Source organism: Hetaerina americana, unplaced genomic scaffold (assembly GCF_022747635.1).
Source record: "Hetaerina americana unplaced genomic scaffold, ioHetAmer1.1.p SCAF_11, whole genome shotgun sequence".
Taxonomy (NCBI): Eukaryota; Metazoa; Arthropoda; class Insecta; order Odonata; family Calopterygidae; genus Hetaerina; species Hetaerina americana.
Window position 1 is genome coordinate 37,172,343 of NW_027286181.1, and position 17,646 is coordinate 37,189,988.

Here is a 17,646-nt window from a genome sequence, read left to right on the forward strand (position 1 = left end):
ATAAATTTTTGTTTACCCCACGTCGCATGTGTACACCCTTCCTCACTGGATAAATCTATTCAATTCACACTCTATTGTAAAATATTAAATTTATACTCACCGATAACCTAATTAAATTTATAGCATGGCAACACATTTAAGATTATAATCATCACTATGACATCTTCGACTTCATTACCCTCCACTCGTCAATTACGTAGAATTATTTAGGTGATTACGTAGGATTAGTTACTCCCGAGATTTTGGCGTTGAAATAGATGTTTATTTACGGTTAATAACTCTTACCCCGATTGCGAGAGTACTCAAAAGTTTAGGGAAAGGTAATAGATAACTTCCCGTTTTCCTTTGCAAGGGATGACCAGAAAGTAACACGTTTCGGCCTAGCGTGGTAGTGGGTTAGAGCCACCATCTTGGTGTTTAAACGTCCCTGCACTCAGTGCATATCCTGCTGTGGTAGTATGCAGACTGTGTTTTTTCTACTTAGCTCACTGCGAAATGTAAAAATGTGCGCTGCAATAGGAAATCCCGCGAGCTGTGTACCGTAAGAAACGTAAGGTCGGAATCTGGCCGGAAGACTTTGCGAGATCCGTTTTAGCTCCTATTCCGAAAAAGGTAAAGGCTACATCATGTGAGGACTACAGGACAATAAGTTTGATATCCAACGCAGCTAAAGTTGTTCTCAGAATCATAAACAAAAGGATAGAGAGTAGTGCAAATGATTACTTAGGGGATGATCAGTTTGGGTTTAGGAAGGGGAGAGGTACGCGTGATGCCATTGCAGTAATGAGATTATTATTCGAGAGGAATATAGAACACAACCAGGAGGTATTTGCCTGTTTCGTAGATTTCGAAAAAGCGTTTGATAGAGTGAATTGGGAAAAACTAATGAGTATATTGCAGAAAATAGGAATAGATTGGAGGGAAAGGAGGCTAATCCGCAACCTGTACATGTCTCAGACTGCTCAGGTGCGGGTGGGAAACGGGGAGTCCGGATGGGCAGTGTTAGGAAGAGGTGTAAGGCAGGGTTGCCCATTATCACCGTTGCTGTTCAACCTGTATGCAGAGGAAATGATCAAAGAGGTAAGAACTGGAGGTAGGAATGAAAGTGGGCGGGGAATTCGTAAAATCAGTTAGGTTTGCTGATGACCAAGCCTTAGTTTGTCAGTCAGCCAAGGGGCTGCAAGCATTGCTTAGTGAATTCGAAATTCAGTGCGACAGGTATGGGATGAGAATCAATATTAATAAAACAAAGGTTATGCGATTTTCTAGAAAGAAAAAGGCTAAACAAAACATTAAAATAGGAGGGCAAAAACTAGAGCAGGTAGAACAGTTTACGTATCTCGGTAGTGTTTTGGACAAAGTAGTAGGGACGTAAGGAGAAGAATTGCGCTAGGCAAAGAGGCTTTCACGAGGAGGAGGGAGTTGATGACGGGGACGTTGAGTAAGGATATTAAGAAAAGACTTGTAAAAACTTTGATATGGAGTATAACTATGTACGGTGCGGAAACATGGTCATTGAAGCAGAAGGATAGACGTAGACTGGAGGCTTTTGAAATGTGGGTGTGGAGAAGAATTAAGAAGGTGAAATGAACAGAGAAGAAAACAAATGAGGAAGTACTTGGTATGGCGGGCAAAGAGAGGGGTTTGTTGGGAGAAATCCTATGGAGGCAGGAAAAGTGGATGAAGGGGGTGTTGACCGGTAGTGGGATGTTGAAGACTGTGATAGAGGGGAGAATATTGGGCAAAAGAGGAAAGGGAAGGAACAGGATAGGGATGTTGGACGGGATGAAGGGAGGAAGAAAGTACTCAGAGATGAAGAGGGACCTGATATAGAGTAGGATGATGGATTTTGTGTTTTGTTAGGAGTAATGAAATGTGTGTTAGGTAGTTGTGTCCATCCAAAAACCTACCTTAACCGGTAGATTACCTAAAAAAAGAATATATATAGTATATATATATATATATATATATATATATATATATATATATATATATATATATATATATATATATATATATATATATATATACACAGGTACATATATGTATATATACATACATACATACATATATATTTATATCTGTAATTTCCATGTTTAACCCGCCATGTTTCACAACCCTTCACATTATAACAGGATCTTCATTTTTGTCTGTATTTGGCCACTGAAATTTATTTCATTAGTAATTCATATGATTTCTTCTGCCAACTTTTACTTCTAGTTCACAAATCATGTGCCAAAGGGTTCATCAATATGCAGAAAAGACAGCCTTGCCAGATATTTGCGATGCATGAAGAAGGTTTATGGCTCCATATACGACTTCAGGTAAATAGAAGTTGAAAATATGTTTCAATTTTTAGTTCAAGACCGACCGACCTTAAAGGATGTGATTAAGAATCATTCCATGTACTTATAAGTAAAAGTCTAATGGCCAATGTGCTGAACATAACCTATGCTGTGTACCTTTCATTTAAGTTACATACAGTAAAGCACTTATCACAACATGTAACCTCAAGGGTAGCATGATATTCATTATCAATCATCAAGCAACAATCTAATTTAATTGATTAATTACTAAGTAATAATAAACAATCCTTAATTGACAATTTAAAAGATAGAAGATAGCCCTTCCACTCCTTTCATTGGGGAATATTAATCACATAATGGCAGGAAATTTCAAGCCGTTTATTCATAGTGTAACAATGTTAGGAATAGTCAGTAATCCCACCAAATACACGTGACTCTCAGAACATGAAAATGTTCTGAGAGTCCCGCACGTAGAATCCCAAAGTTCCTGACAACTGCTTCCCAGATTATGTATTTGGCATCATTGGTTCCTTAGTTGTGGAGAGATCTATTTCGAGATCCATGAATGATACTTTATACCCTGCAGGTTTAATTTGGCTGAATGTTTCCATAATGATAACTAAAAATGTTGTAATGTGCCACATGGAATATTACTGTCTTGACTGCAGTGCATCATTTTCATGGGTAAAAATTTTTGAACTAACTAAATAAAGCTTGAAATAATGATTTCATTATAACTGGAAAAGAACTACACTCAATGTTTAGAACATTTTTTGTATGACATTTCAACCTGCAATATCATGCCAACTTCACGTGGCATAATGGAATCAAATGTTTACCACTCGTTCCCTAAGTTTTCCCATCGTATCCAAGTAGTGTTTTATTCCTCCTCTTTCACCTCCTATCATAATTTTTATAATCTACCTTTCTCCAGTTAGTCATTTCTAGGATATTAGTTATAAATGATTTATTTTTCTTAAAAGCCTTTAATGTTAGATTTCACGGTACTAGTTTAAGTCTCTGTTTGTACAATTTGCCCCAACACTGGAGCTACAGTTTACTTGCATAACAATCTGCAAATCATCAGAAAATACAAGCATTCCCAAATATTACAGTTGGGTTAAAACTACTAAACTTTTGTCAGTTAAAATTCCTGTTATAAACATTATTATGGCATCTAAATTGGAAAACGATGAAAGCTTACAAATAAGATTCATTGAGAAAGTGAAAATCACAAATATGCAAGATGTGATAAATTTAGCTTAGCGAGCGTACAAGTACTTTTGAGATTCCTTTGATTACACATTCACAAACAGATTTAATAAAACATTAATCAGTAGAAATAATAGCCTTATTCCTTTCTTTATAATTACATTCCAGAATACCTCACATCTTCAGGCAATAAAACTCAGACTCGTCATTTATCTACACAATCAGAATGCTGCTCCTCTTTAATTTTCCACCAATAAAATTAAAAGACAACCTTAACTTCTGTACCTTTAGCCAAATTCTACCAGTACATTTTAATACCATGGCTATCAATATCCTTACCAAAAATCAGCAATACTACACTACCCCAATAAAGAGAAAGATGAACCCTTTCCTTGAACTCTCTCTATGCCCAACCTACATTTCCCCATCTCTCCCCTCCCCTACGAACTACATGACTGTATGAGTAAATAAGTGAATAGTGATTCAGCATCAATAGAGCTTCAATAACATTGAATCTTCTGTAGATCACTGAAGATATGCATATGCAATGGCCTTCATTTCAGCAAGCTTTCAAGAAGGACAAATCGATCCTGAAGTATGTTAGAGATACAATACAGAAATGTTTTGGGGTGAAAAAATATGCTCAGAGTACCCTCCATGTTCTTTCGGGTCCCAGAACTTAAGTGGAAAGTTTATTGCGATATGGTCAATGTTAGTGACAATAGTGGATTTCTTAGACAGATACTCCCAATGGTGGATCCCAGGGGTGAAAGGTCAGCAGTTTTTTCAGTACAACACAAGCTCCACAAATAATTAATCCATTGGCTGTTTTCTATATCAGATCATGTGGATGAAGCTCAAATTATTTGCCAAATTAATTATTAATATGACAAACTTTGGAGTTTTGGCTTTAGATTCTGAAATTTTGAGTTAAGAAAGATTACAGGGAGTTTTCCTGCGTTGTTTTTTTGAAAAAATATGTATTTGCTCAAATTTTAGATATCAGTGCCATTTCAACTTTAGGAAGTCCAAAAAATGGAGTTCTCGGAAAACTTTTCTTGCTCTGGATTATTTCATAGTTCCACCTTCCACAGAACTGTAATACTCATAGCTCATCATCAAGGCTATGCCCCTACTAAAATAAGACCTAATCTTATCGAGCATCTAATACTCTTATTATTATCTTATATTATATTTTATTGTCATTTTTAAAAATTAATCCATAATATATATGTTAAATAAATGCGAACTGAGTCTAAAGGTATGGTGCAAGCAGTATCATCGCATATGTAAAATGTACGCTAGAGGATGATACACAGTGCCTTGCATTGATATAAAATGTGGTCAATGATGAAAATTTCATTCCATCATTCACTTCAATAAATAGGTTAATTTCAATTGTACTTTCCTTAACCTAAAAACTTTTAGATCAATTGTTTATCTTGAACAACACCCATCCTCTCACTAGCACAGTTGAGGTGATGACTCATAAACACCCCTGCTTATAAGGGTAACAGTATAAATTTTTGACTGCAATGCAATTCCTCACACAACAAACTAATACGCGTAATGACATAATCTAAGATCACCCATTTAGTTTTGACTCCAAGCCCACCTGATGCAGCAGTGACTAAGAAGGTTTTTTTCTCCACCATACCATTTGGGCAATTTTCTGTAGTAATTAGGATACAATTTATCCCACGAGTAAGTAACAAGGCCAATTTCACAAGAGATTTAATCAAAATAGATCTATCTAAGGCTTTAATCAACTTTTCCAATTCATCATAAAAAAAGAACAAAAGCTGAATTATCTTTGGTGATCTTAACATTGATGTGTTAATACACGGTGATGTTTTGAACAAACTGAGCCACTATTACAATGTTATGGTTTAAAATCCTTGATACACTCATCTAAATGAAAAATCACAACCATGGCTACCAATCCTTCCAATTGTTGGAAAATATCAGCCAATATCAGTTTGAATGATTTCTCAAAAAATATTGAATATTTCATGAAAGAAGGCAACATTTTTTTGAATAAGTCAAAAGTTTCAAATCCAGCCCAACATGGTTTCCAAGAGAGAAAAAGCACCAAGTCTGCTTCAGATTTTCTGATTAATAAAATTGTGGCAGCTTTTGATAATAATGAATTCACAGTTGGACTCTTTAATGATCTCTCTTGAACCTTTGACTGTGTGGACCACCCTTAGTAACTAAAAAATACAGAACATTGTGGAATAACAGGAATAGCAAATAGATGGCTTAAACCCTAACTCAAAAACAGAACGACTTAATTGGTACCTACTCCAGCAATACATGAAGCAGTTTCTTATACTCTATACAAACAGTAAATACTGGTGTGCCATAAGAAGGTATCCTATGTTTCATACTGTTCTTGATGTTTGTTAATTATTTAAGTGGAGAAATAATTCTTTGTGCAGATGATTCCCCCGCCACACGCCCTTGTGGCGGCTTGCGGGGTATTATGTAGATATGTAGATGATATGACTTTAATTCTCATTACAAGAACAAATAATTGCTGGAATATATTGTTAATAATTCCCTAGCAGTCTCAAGAGATTAGTTCACAAAAATTTATAATTTCTGAAGCAAGTTAGTAGTACCAAATTTCTAGGTTTAATAATTGATGAAAGCTAAAACTTGAATGAACATATCAGGCATTAATGTAGTAAACTTTTCAGAATTCCCTATGCCCTAAGAAACCAAGTGAAGGTTGTAGAACCAGCAGTTTTAAAAACAGCCTACTTCGGTCATTTCCCACCTCTAGTGTGCTAAGGAATCATACTTTGAGGCTCTGCTACTGGTGTTGACAAAGTATTTATCATGCAAAAAAATAGTAATACATTAAGATATATGGCTGAAATTCCCAAAAGAGAATCATGTAGACCTCATTTTACAAATCTCAAAATCTTACCTGTAATATATTTGTACATAGATCATGTGTGTGTGTGTGCATGTTCGAGAAAGCATGTGCCTATTTAAAAAAAATGAGAGTACCCATGATTATATCACAAGGCAAGAAATGAAGTGCATGTGATACAGCATTCCTATTCATTGTTTCTAAAAGGACTCCCTTTTACTGGCATAAAAGTTTATATTCATTTAACCACAGGTATTAAAGTTGCCAGCTCACGCCTGGTCGTCAAATTTAAATTTAAATGTTTTTTGATCAAGAATTGCTTTTAAGATCTAAAATGAGTATTTTTTGTCCATGAATGAAAAGTGGTTTTTGATTATAATCATTTCTCATATATATATATGCATGTAGATATTTTTGTTTTGTGTGACATATGTATCTTATATTTTACCATTGTGAAATAACATGTTGAAATAAAAAAAGAATTTAAAAGTTAATCAATACCACTGCTTTTAAATATAAAAAAATTGGCTCACATCATATGTTAAATGCGTATCAATCATGTTTGAGAAAAAAGGTTATTTTTCATATAAATTACATTTGTGTAAGCATCCAGATAATCCATAGCATGTTAGTGTGTCATTTCTGTACACTGTGAAAATATCAAATATTGGTGATTTGAATTCAGGAAGACAGCCAAACAATTTGTAAAAGCCTGTTGTATTCAATTAGTATTCTGACCCTTTGATTTATTCAGGGCAACAAATATAAGTACAGGTATTACCATATATATTCACTTAGAAGGGACTGAGGGTTGGTTTATAAGTTGGAAATTTCTAAGGTCAAACTCAAGTCTATGCCATAGAGTTAATAGGAAAATCAAATTACTCAAAGGAATACCTTCATGTAATTTATTACATCACAATGTTGGATGGTGGATAATAATTGGCTAGATTGAAGTTTTTGGATACATCTGTTCATAATAATTGAGTTAGCTAGCTTCCCATTAAGAAAAGTAATAAATATGAATAGTATATAGCATAGATTGGAAATATTTAATAAAAATACATTTTTATCAGTGTCTGAGCCTCCTGATAATAACTGCTAGCACCTGCATGGGCATAATCCCCATTAGTATTCTGAAATTATGAGTTAATGTTAGCATTTAAGTCAGGGTTTCATCATTTACAAGAAATTAAATCTTTAAAAACTGATGCAGTAACATGTCTGAGTCAAAATAATGTAACCAAGACAGACTGACAAATAAATAGTCAGAACATATAGATTATATGGTACCACTCTCCATTTACTATGCATTCTATATTCTTTAAGGCATTCTTTCCCAATTTGGCATTGCTTATTTGTCATTCAATGAAGAATATACCAAAAATATTTGGTTTATTCCTCAAATGATATATATTGAATTTGAATGAATGAAATATGAATTGCATTTTACTTTGTGAAAATTTTTTTGATAATGTGATTCAGTAATTTTGAATTTTCTTGCATTGCAAAATAATCAATTTCTGCTTGCCTTTCAAGTCCTCCTGGATACAACCTGCCACTGGAGTACACCAAACTTGTTGCTGAGTGTAGCCGCCGGAAAGGATCACTCACAAGCAGAGGCTATCCTCCTTATCTGGCCCTTCCACCAATGGTGCCTCCATTCCACTCCACCCGCCATTCACCCTCTTCTTCCAAATGCTCCTCATCTGCGTGTACTGCTTCCATTGCCAATATGATTGACAATCCTCCACGTATTCCCTGGAGTTTCTTTGGTACTGGAAATCCCTGGGAAGATGTCTGGATATGTAAGCCAGTTGGCCAAAGTCAAGGAAGAGGAATATTCTTGTTCAGGGTAAAAAGCTGATTCTTCTGATAAGTGTAAATGATAAACACTTGGGTTTAAAATATTATGAATAAAGAGAGCTATATTTTATTGTTTATTGATAAGTTTAGAGTAGGGTTGTTTTTTCAATATAGTTGTAGTTTAAGCATACCTTGTCTTAAGTTTAAGTTGCATAGTTCATGAAAATAGTGAAACCAAATTATCATGCCTGAAACTGGTTCAAAGAAAGTACAGAAGACTGAAAAGCAGGAGATATCAGTAGCTTTGTAGTTATAACACCCTTATGGAGCTGTTTACCTTTATAATTTCAAAGCCTCATGGATGTATCTTGAATCCAATTGGTCATGTCAATTTAGTCCATATTTTATTCTGGGATTTATTATTAATCGTTCTTGTACCTGATGTTATCCATTCACATGTAGTTAATATTTTGGATTAGTTAAATGAAACGTTATTGTAGTGTAAATGATTGGCACAAAGTATGCAAAATAACATTCAGCACTTAAAGTGTTTAAATTGCTCTCTCATGTATACATGAACCCACAACCAATATGACAATGTATTCTTATTGCTAAACTTTAATTTGACCACAAAAAGAGAAGAGTAAGGAGGAAAAGTATTCTCAAACTGCTCTGAGCTTCTTACTGCTAATCTTCAATATACATAAAATAAATAAAGCACATCAGCATAAAAATCCACAAAGTGTCAACATTTTAGCTTCATGTATTTCAAAATGTCTCCTGTAAGTGTCAACCTCCAAGGATTCTTTCCACATGATTATTAGATCTCTGATTGGCTTATTAACAAGAATTCATATCAAAGATAGAATCAAAAGAAGGCTCCAGTGATACCAAAATGCAATTGGCATGTGAATGAAACAGTGAAAAGCTTACCAACCAATGAATAGTGTGGATCACGTGTAGAATGTGAAGATGTTTGGGATCACTTCAGCATTCCTGTTCACTCAGTTTCAATGATTAAAATTTCAGCTGCATAAACGTTAACCTTCCTAATAGACGGTACTTCCATGCTCAGTACTTCAATAATCCATTAATATATTCATACCAATGTTGAGCACCTCACGTCACAAATCTGAAGTAGATTAGACCAAATCATGAATGCCTAATAGTGAGATTTTTTAGTGAATACCAAAATTAGGGAACTTTTCTCTTAAAACTTAAATTTAAAGAAATATACTATGCCGAAAGAATATCTTATTTAAACTTACCATATTATGCAACATTTCAGCCATTGCAGAATTTTTCCCAATACTTTCCTGACTGAGCACATGAAAAGTTCCACTACTGTCCTCAAGGCAGTAATTTTCACAGCTGAAGTGAAAAATCAGGATAAAATTATTCAACTGCCAATAAATGAGTCATCCAACAAGGAAAGACAATGATAACAAAGTACTGTTCATGGTCAAGTGACTGTCACCTAATTGACCGAAATATCAGTAGAGAGTTTCGCAAAGAATCAATATTGGCTATAGCACTGTCACCTTACAAACTTACAGCCAATGCCTAGTTCATACCCTCTTCCTTTCTTTCATATTCTCAAACAGGTCAAGTTTTTTGTGGCTAATTTTCTGATAGCCCACCCATTGATACCCCTCAGGGCACTGAGGATCATGAGGGCTATTGAAATCTATGCAATGAAAATCCATACCCAAAAGAAGCCTATCTAAAATATTTTACCAGGCCATTTTAAAGTAAAAAATTCTTGGGTCTAAAATTTTCATGATGATGGAAATCTAATATAATGATTTTTACTTTTGAACAGGAGCCAAGTGAACTGTGTTATGACTCAAATGCTGTAGTACAGCGATACATCCCAAATCCCCTACTTATAGGGGGTTACAAGTTTGACCTGAGACTTTATGTATGTGTGCCATCATTTCATCCGTTGGTGGTGTATTTGTATCAAGATGGACTTGCTCGCTTTGCAACTGACAAGTTTGCATTAGGTGATCTATCTAACGTCTTCCGGCATCTCACAAACTCTTCACTCAACAAGCTTGGTCCTGGCTATACAGAAAAAAAGGAAAGAGTGGGTGCAGGTACAAGAAAAATTAATTTTTCTGAATTTTCAGTTCAAGTCATATACATTATCAAAATTGAAAGGAAAATAATTATTTATTCACATAAGGATGTTTTATTTTTATCAATATACAAAGAATAAGTGTCACTATGATAATAAGTCATATAATGAATATACAGGATGCACTTACATAGTTCAGGAAACCATTCTGAAATGGAATGTGACTAATTATTTGGTATGTTTTCAAAAGTTAGTAATAGAAATTAATGTATAGTCCAAGGATTATTATCTATAATATGAATGTGAAGAAATTGGTTTACGAATTGAACTATTTTATCAACAGCAAAATATTACAAAAATACTTATTTTGTACATGGCTATCTATAAAATAAACAAGATATATGGTTCTCATTTTGTTCAAACCTTTATGAAAAAGAATGGCCTATTAAATAACAAAAATTATAAGTATTTATGATGAAACACCACTAATGGACGTAAAAATTTAGCAATGATACTTTTGATTCTTTTTCTGCTAGGTTGCAAATGGACTTTGAAACAGTTAAGACATTATTTTCATCAGACAGGAGTGGCTGACTGGTTTCTCTGGCAGCAAGTGTCTGTCCTAGTGGTGCTAACTGTGCTAAGTCAAGTGGCGGGAGTTCCAAGCAGCCCAGCAAACTGCTTCGAGTTCTTTGGTTTCGATGTACTTATTGACTCATCTCTACGGCCATGGCTACTAGAGGTTGGTAGCATATTTAACTGTCTATAGTATTCTCTTGAGAGAGTTTACAAGGAGGAAAATGTAGTTTTTTTGCAAATCGGTTGATACATCATTGGCAAAATATTTTGTAAGCAGCTCTAGGTTGGTTGGATGGGTAATACACCCACCTACTAATCCTATGATCATTGAATTCAATTTCGATTGAGGTTGCAGGGGTTTGGTGTTTTTGTCCATGAGGAAAACTAAAGAAAATAGTTGTTAAAAACAAATGTCATCAAGCTACCATTTTTCCATTTAAAATTCTTAGGTATTTAAATAAGCAAATCTTAAAACGTAATGTGCACTCATAGAATTTCCAGTCACTAGGTACTGATGATTGCAAGATGTAGGCACCATTTAATAATTAATTGATTTAAGAGAAAAAGTTTTAATTTGCTGGCACACAAGACGTATGGCTTGCAACTTCCCCAGCAAAGTAAGTGTTGCGTCTTCCGCATGGGCAGGAGAGTTTTAATCCCAATTGTTTGTGCATGATTGCTGGGTTACAACTGCAGCAACAACATTAAATAAAAACAGCATATTTATTGCATAATGCAGCATAGGGCAATCACCTGGTTACTATTCCAGAGACCTCTTTTCTCCAACCTTGTGAAATCAAAGATCATACCTATAGACTCCTTGCATTCAGCTTATTTTATAGTACTCCTCCATTTAACATCATTCTCTCCATTTCTGTTCTCTTACATCTTCTAATTTTTTGCCCTTTTGCATTGTCTCTTGAGTGTGCTCTGAAGGATCCTCCAAATACCCATCTTTTGTTTTAATCTTTGAATATCAAGTTTGATATCAAAGACATGCATTTTCATATTTTCCAGAAAAATATCACTATTATTGTAAGGAATATTTAATATTTACTATTATTTATGCTTCATTATTAGTTTTAGGATGCATTCTAAGTAAATATTTATAAGTATTCAGCTATTTGCACAAAAAAAACTGTAAGATTCTCTCCAAAATTTTATGGATAGATAAAAACCAGTAGCAGGCACAAGAGAATGTCCCAGGAAAGTGTCAATTAGAATGTATATGTCAGGGAAGAGAAAAGTAGGTAAAATAAAAGTCAGGAAAAGAGTTCCATCAATAAAAGAACATTTATTATGCAAGGTGTTTGCCAGTCTGTTTCTTAACCTCTCCAGGCCAGACCAAACAATCAGCACAGATTTAGGCAATAAATATACCTGATTCCGAAGTATTTGATTTTTCCTCATCACAGGAATCTATTCCAAAAATCGTACACAAAGTGTTTAGGATTAAAACTCTCCAGCCTGGCAAGTGTGGTGCTAATTAATTTGCTGGGAAACTTTGATATCCATTATAATCATAAATCGAAATATTAACCGTATATATGATAGAAGTATAGCATTGAAATCATATAGTACTTTTTAGGACTCTATAAATATTTCACAAACAGGAAATCATATGTTAAATAAAAAGAGTGGAAATATTTCTGTTGGCATACCAATTTTTGTAAAAAGTGATTAAAACCAAACTTGTAATCCTAGGTAACTAACTGTATCTCAATAATTAGATGAGCCCTAGCAATATGAGATTAGGAAATTACATTTTTGGAAAAAAGATGACAAAGGTTATAATAATTCTTTACATGATACAAATTAATTCTGCTAACCTCAATCTATCAAAATTACCTGGGCAAAGGCACTTGGATGAGGCCAGAGCACAAAGGAAGGCTGAAGAAAACTGAACTGTGACTAGTACTCTAACATTCTAGCAACTTGGGAGAGAAATGGAAGTCTTACACCACAGAATATATTTAGGAAAAATGCTATAATAATAAGAAAAAATATTAGAATTTTAAAAGAAGTGAGATGACCGCAGCAAGCTGATGAAAAGGAAAACATGGATTAGTGATGTCTACTGGCTTAATGGGGAAGGGAAAAAGTAAACATGGAAATACATGCATGTTACTTCATCACAAAAGAAGAACATAGTAAATAGTCAAAGGCAAAAAAGGAAAATCGATAAAGAGCCAGTTATATAGTGCAACCTAATTTTTTAAGGGTGAAGGCTTATGTTTAAGGCTTACAAAAATGTGAGAAGCCCCTGTAGTTTTAGTAGCAATGCATTGGAGCTGGCATCAGTGAAATACTTATTTAAGTTGAGAATTACATGGAAAGAATATTTAGATCAAATTTATATCAATAAGGAAAAACATGAAAAATACTTAAAGATGAAAATTTTGCCGATGGAGATAAAAAAGGAGACTAGATACTAGGAATGAATTATACATCAAATTAAATATATCTGCTCCAAAACCATTATCATTTCTGACAACACTCTGCAGTAGAAAAACAAACAAATCTCTGTAATCTAGATGTGAGAGGAAATATCCACCAATGGGTTTTCAGAGGACTCTATTATATATTTCACAAACTAAAAATGAAAAAAATGACAAATTTTGAGTAATTTTTCATCAAAAGTACTTGGTGATAAATGGAAAGTGTTAGAGAGCTGAAGTGAAGTGAATTTGGAACTGAGTAAACAGCATATATGTAAGATAATTGCTTTTATAATCTCTGCAAAGAATATATAAAAAAAGACCAACTAACCTTATTGCTCTTGCATATTAGAAGAAAGCCAATTCTAAAATTTCTGAAAGAAACAAAACTAAATTACACTGATTACATGATCTTTATTGAGATGAGATACTAGATATGAATTAACTCAAAAGCTGGTTTGAAATATAATATTAAAAAAGCACCATGATGTGCGAAGTCACAAGTGGGGGTTGGTTTCTCTCTCTGTGATGCCTGAAGTTTCTCTGGAAGACTTAGTGGATACCTAAAAAATCACTCAACTTGAGTTCAGCTAGTGGTTTCCAGAGGCAGTGACCTGAATGTGAATCTGGGTCCTATGGTGAAGACCTAAACACTCTATAGCATTTTCTCCCTGGAAAACACCTCTACAGTAATGACATGTTCACTCTCCAACAGGGGAGTTACCCCCATTCTTCTGTGTTCCTCTCTAAACAGCATTATATTAATATTATTTCCAGTTTTAAAAATGCTTTCTGTTATCAATGTACGCTCTCCTGGGTATATATTGTGCATTTGTTTTGCTCATTCCTTGGCTTCAATTTGGCTTTGTTAATTGGTTTGACAAATCATACAGTGATGATTTAACCTAGTCGAAGCTAGGATTCTTTTCTGTGTCCTGGGAAGCTGGATTTTTCCTTGCACACAAAGAAGAGATTTGAAAGCACACAGCATGATGTCCACTTTGAAGTTGCGAGGAGGGATCTGCCTTCTTTCACTCTAAAACATTTTTCCACATGAATGCTCACCATGGGTAAAATAAAGAAAGTGTAGTAATAAGGGTATTATCTTTATCATATTAACTGTTCTTTAAAGTGTTGATTAAGAAGGGAAATATTATGATAAAGGAAAGGTTAAAAGATGGTGTGCACATAATTGGAAACAGGATTACCATAATATTTTTTTATTAAATAAGAGTACCATTTCTGGATAAACAAATTAAAACAGAATATTCTGCAGCCAGAGAAGAAGGTTATGTTAAGGTAAAACTAAGGCAACTAGGGCAAAAGAACAAATATAAGAATTTCGCTGCTCAGGTAGCAGTATCATCACCAGGGCTGGTAAAGGAAACATTGAAATATCTAGAAGTATAAGAGATGAACAATCTCTATCAGAAGCAATACAAGAGCAAATGGTTCATTTGATGGAATAAGTTCTTCCTGAGAGTCACAGAAGAGCAGAATTGAAAAGGAAGGCCAAGATTAAGTTCATAAGAGCAAGTGATAGAAAACTTCAGCACAAGAAATTGTGAAATGAAGAGATTCAGTGAGAACTTGATACCTTCAATAAGTGGTAAGAATCAGAGACTTATGATATCTTTAAATATATATCTATTAAATATATATCTATTAAATATATATCTATTAAATATATATCTATTAAATATAAAAGTGGATTTCTCATCACAATGGCTTTCTTGACATGAAAAAAAATTAAGCTGGGAAGGCCTAAGTGGGATGAGGAATAAACGTGTTTAGCTCAAATGCACTTGGAGTTGCATTATTCTATGGGTCTATCACAACTGAACAAATATTTGTATAATTAAATGAATTTCCACCAGGTTGAGCCGGGAACAATTGAATATTGGCATCCCGAATAAACAATTACTGATTCTTATATGTGGTATATTTCTTCATTTCTATCACTTTATCCCCACAATGCAGTCTCAATGGAATAAGTATTTTCCATTTTTAAAACTTAAGGCACTCAATTGGCAACCACAATTAATAACAAGTGAAACTTGCCAATTACTTCAACTCAATGTTACTTGGTGAACTCAAGTTTCCAAGCAGTTTAATAGGATTTATACATGTGAAATTTAAATAAATGAAGCCAGACTATTTTTGACATGAGTTATCTCAAGTGTAGAGGTTCATATTTTTAATGCTTGTCTACTTTTCACAAATATAATATGAATAGTTCTTTCATCATATTGCAACTGTATCATGTTGATTAGAGGTTAGTTTCTCCATTTAAGTTTCCATTCTCAGGTTAAAGTCCTCCTGAAGACTACGACAGTTAAATGCTGTATGTCACTAGGACAAGTAGAAATACATTTTCACAATGTCACATTTTCCTCAAAGACCTTCCAAAATTCAATAGGAAAGTCTTATTCAAAGATTAACATACTGTTCATGACTGGGAGTTACACAATATGAAATAAATCATATTTAATATCACAAAAATAATTTACTGTCTTGATCAAATCATTATTACAGGTGAATGTTAGTCCTGCTCTTGGAACTGACTGTGACGCTGATGCCTCCGTAAAAAAGCCAATGCTCCATGACTTATTTGACCTCTTGGGTTTCCCAGTTTGCAACACTGGATTGAATCTGTTCACTCTATGGGATTCCAACTTGGACCAAAATAACCAAGTTGAGGATGAGAACAAGAAGCCATCCTCTGCCAAATCAACAAAGTTGGAAAGAGATGGGGACATAGACGAGGATGGCTTTCCCATGGAGGGCCAGGGAGAGGGTGCATCAAAGGCCCGGAGGAGGAGGAAAACTGTTGGTGAGATTTGGCAGAAGCCCAATCTCAAGGGCAAGCCCTCACACACCCGTAATATCCGTGCATGCAAGACCACTGAGGTTGTGATGGTGGGGAGTGGGGGAGATGAAGACATGCCATGGGTCAAGTGTACTGGGGTGAACCCAACAATGACCAGGAGAGGCTTCCGTGGGCACCAACATCATCGATCACACTCAGAAGATCCACCCAGACCGACTGCAGCTATCTGGGGGAATGGAAAGGACTGGGGTGCTGCCACACCTCGGGAGGGTGGCTGGGTCAGGATTTATCCCTTTGGCCTCCCACCCCCGAGGCCCCCATCCCCTTATCCGGGTGCTGTGGGACCAGAGAATGGAGCTAGGTCAAGGGGGCACCAGCAAGAGGTCAGGCTCACCGTCCTGGAAGTCCAACGTTTCTGGAAAGCATCCAGGGATGTTTGGAGAAATCACTCTGACAAACCTGACCACTACTGTGACATGCTCCTGAAGAAGAAATTGGGCATGAGCGGTACTTTATGGAAGCCAAAGAAGTAAATAAATTGCCATGCTAGCCATCAAACTGCCCTCTCAACGCTCATTAATTGTGATGTTTTTTCTGAGTCCTTTTAAAAGTATTCTCAGTAAGATGTAAATAACAATGAAATATAACAATGATGTTTTGGGTGCCTATTCATAAACATGATTTTATCTTTTAAAACTCATCTCAAATAATTATATGGATTAGACTGATGTTCACGTATTCATAATTGAAAAAGAATAAATCTTTTACAATTTCACTCCCTGTATTTTTGTCAAAACATTATTTTTTTTAAATCTGGATTGTTAGGGAGACAATTAGTGTGGTGCTTCACCATTTCACTCTCCTCTAGTTCATCTAAGTGCATTCATTTTTCAATCACTAAGTTACTTCCATGTGGAGAAAACTGCCCCCTGTCCTTATAGAGCATCAAGCTGTGGGCATCTTTTGGCTCTTATGAAAGGGTAGGATGATAATGAAACTAGAAACCATTCTAACTATACTTTCTCCCTTTCATACTACTCACCCTAAGTTCAATATATCCTGCGAGCAAGTTGAACATAGAACATGGATTCAATTCCTTCAATGAAAGAAAAAGCTTACCATACAAAAATACCCTAAGGCACTACTAGACACCCAGATTAAAGACAGAAGGTATAGAAGATACAGAATAATTCATACTAAGACAGCAATATGTTGTTAAACACATTTACTCTCATTAATGACAACATTTCTCTTTCAAAATTGTTACTTGGTAATTGTCATAATATGCTATGGGATACATGACCGCCATTTTCATGAAAAAAATTAAATCCTAATGCATATTAGTATTAGAGCAAATGAACCAGAACTTTGTGTAGTATGAAGTATGAGAGAAACTGTGTCATGCATATTAGATGCAACACATAAAATTTCTATTTAATTGAGGTAAACTGATATGCCATAATGAGTCAAATTACCTTGCCTTTTCCTTGATAATTATGCACAGCCATATTTTC

The 17,646-nt window shown here is 34.8% G+C and overlaps 1 protein-coding gene across 1 annotated transcript in view; it reads left to right on the forward strand.

The window, feature by feature from the left end:
* Window positions 1–16,665, forward strand: part of LOC139701129 (probable tubulin polyglutamylase TTLL2) — a 66,080-nt gene extending 49,415 nt beyond the window's left edge. The window contains exons 3-8 of the mRNA XM_071599705.1: window positions 2,221–2,324; window positions 7,939–8,058; window positions 8,197–8,254; window positions 10,028–10,304; window positions 10,822–11,027; window positions 15,838–16,665. Of these exons, the coding sequence (XP_071455806.1) occupies window positions 2,221–2,324; window positions 7,939–8,058; window positions 8,197–8,254; window positions 10,028–10,304; window positions 10,822–11,027; window positions 15,838–16,665 (1,593 nt within the window). The remainder of the gene's footprint in view (window positions 1–2,220; window positions 2,325–7,938; window positions 8,059–8,196; window positions 8,255–10,027; window positions 10,305–10,821; window positions 11,028–15,837) is intronic.
* Window positions 16,666–17,646: the final 981 nt, after the last annotated feature.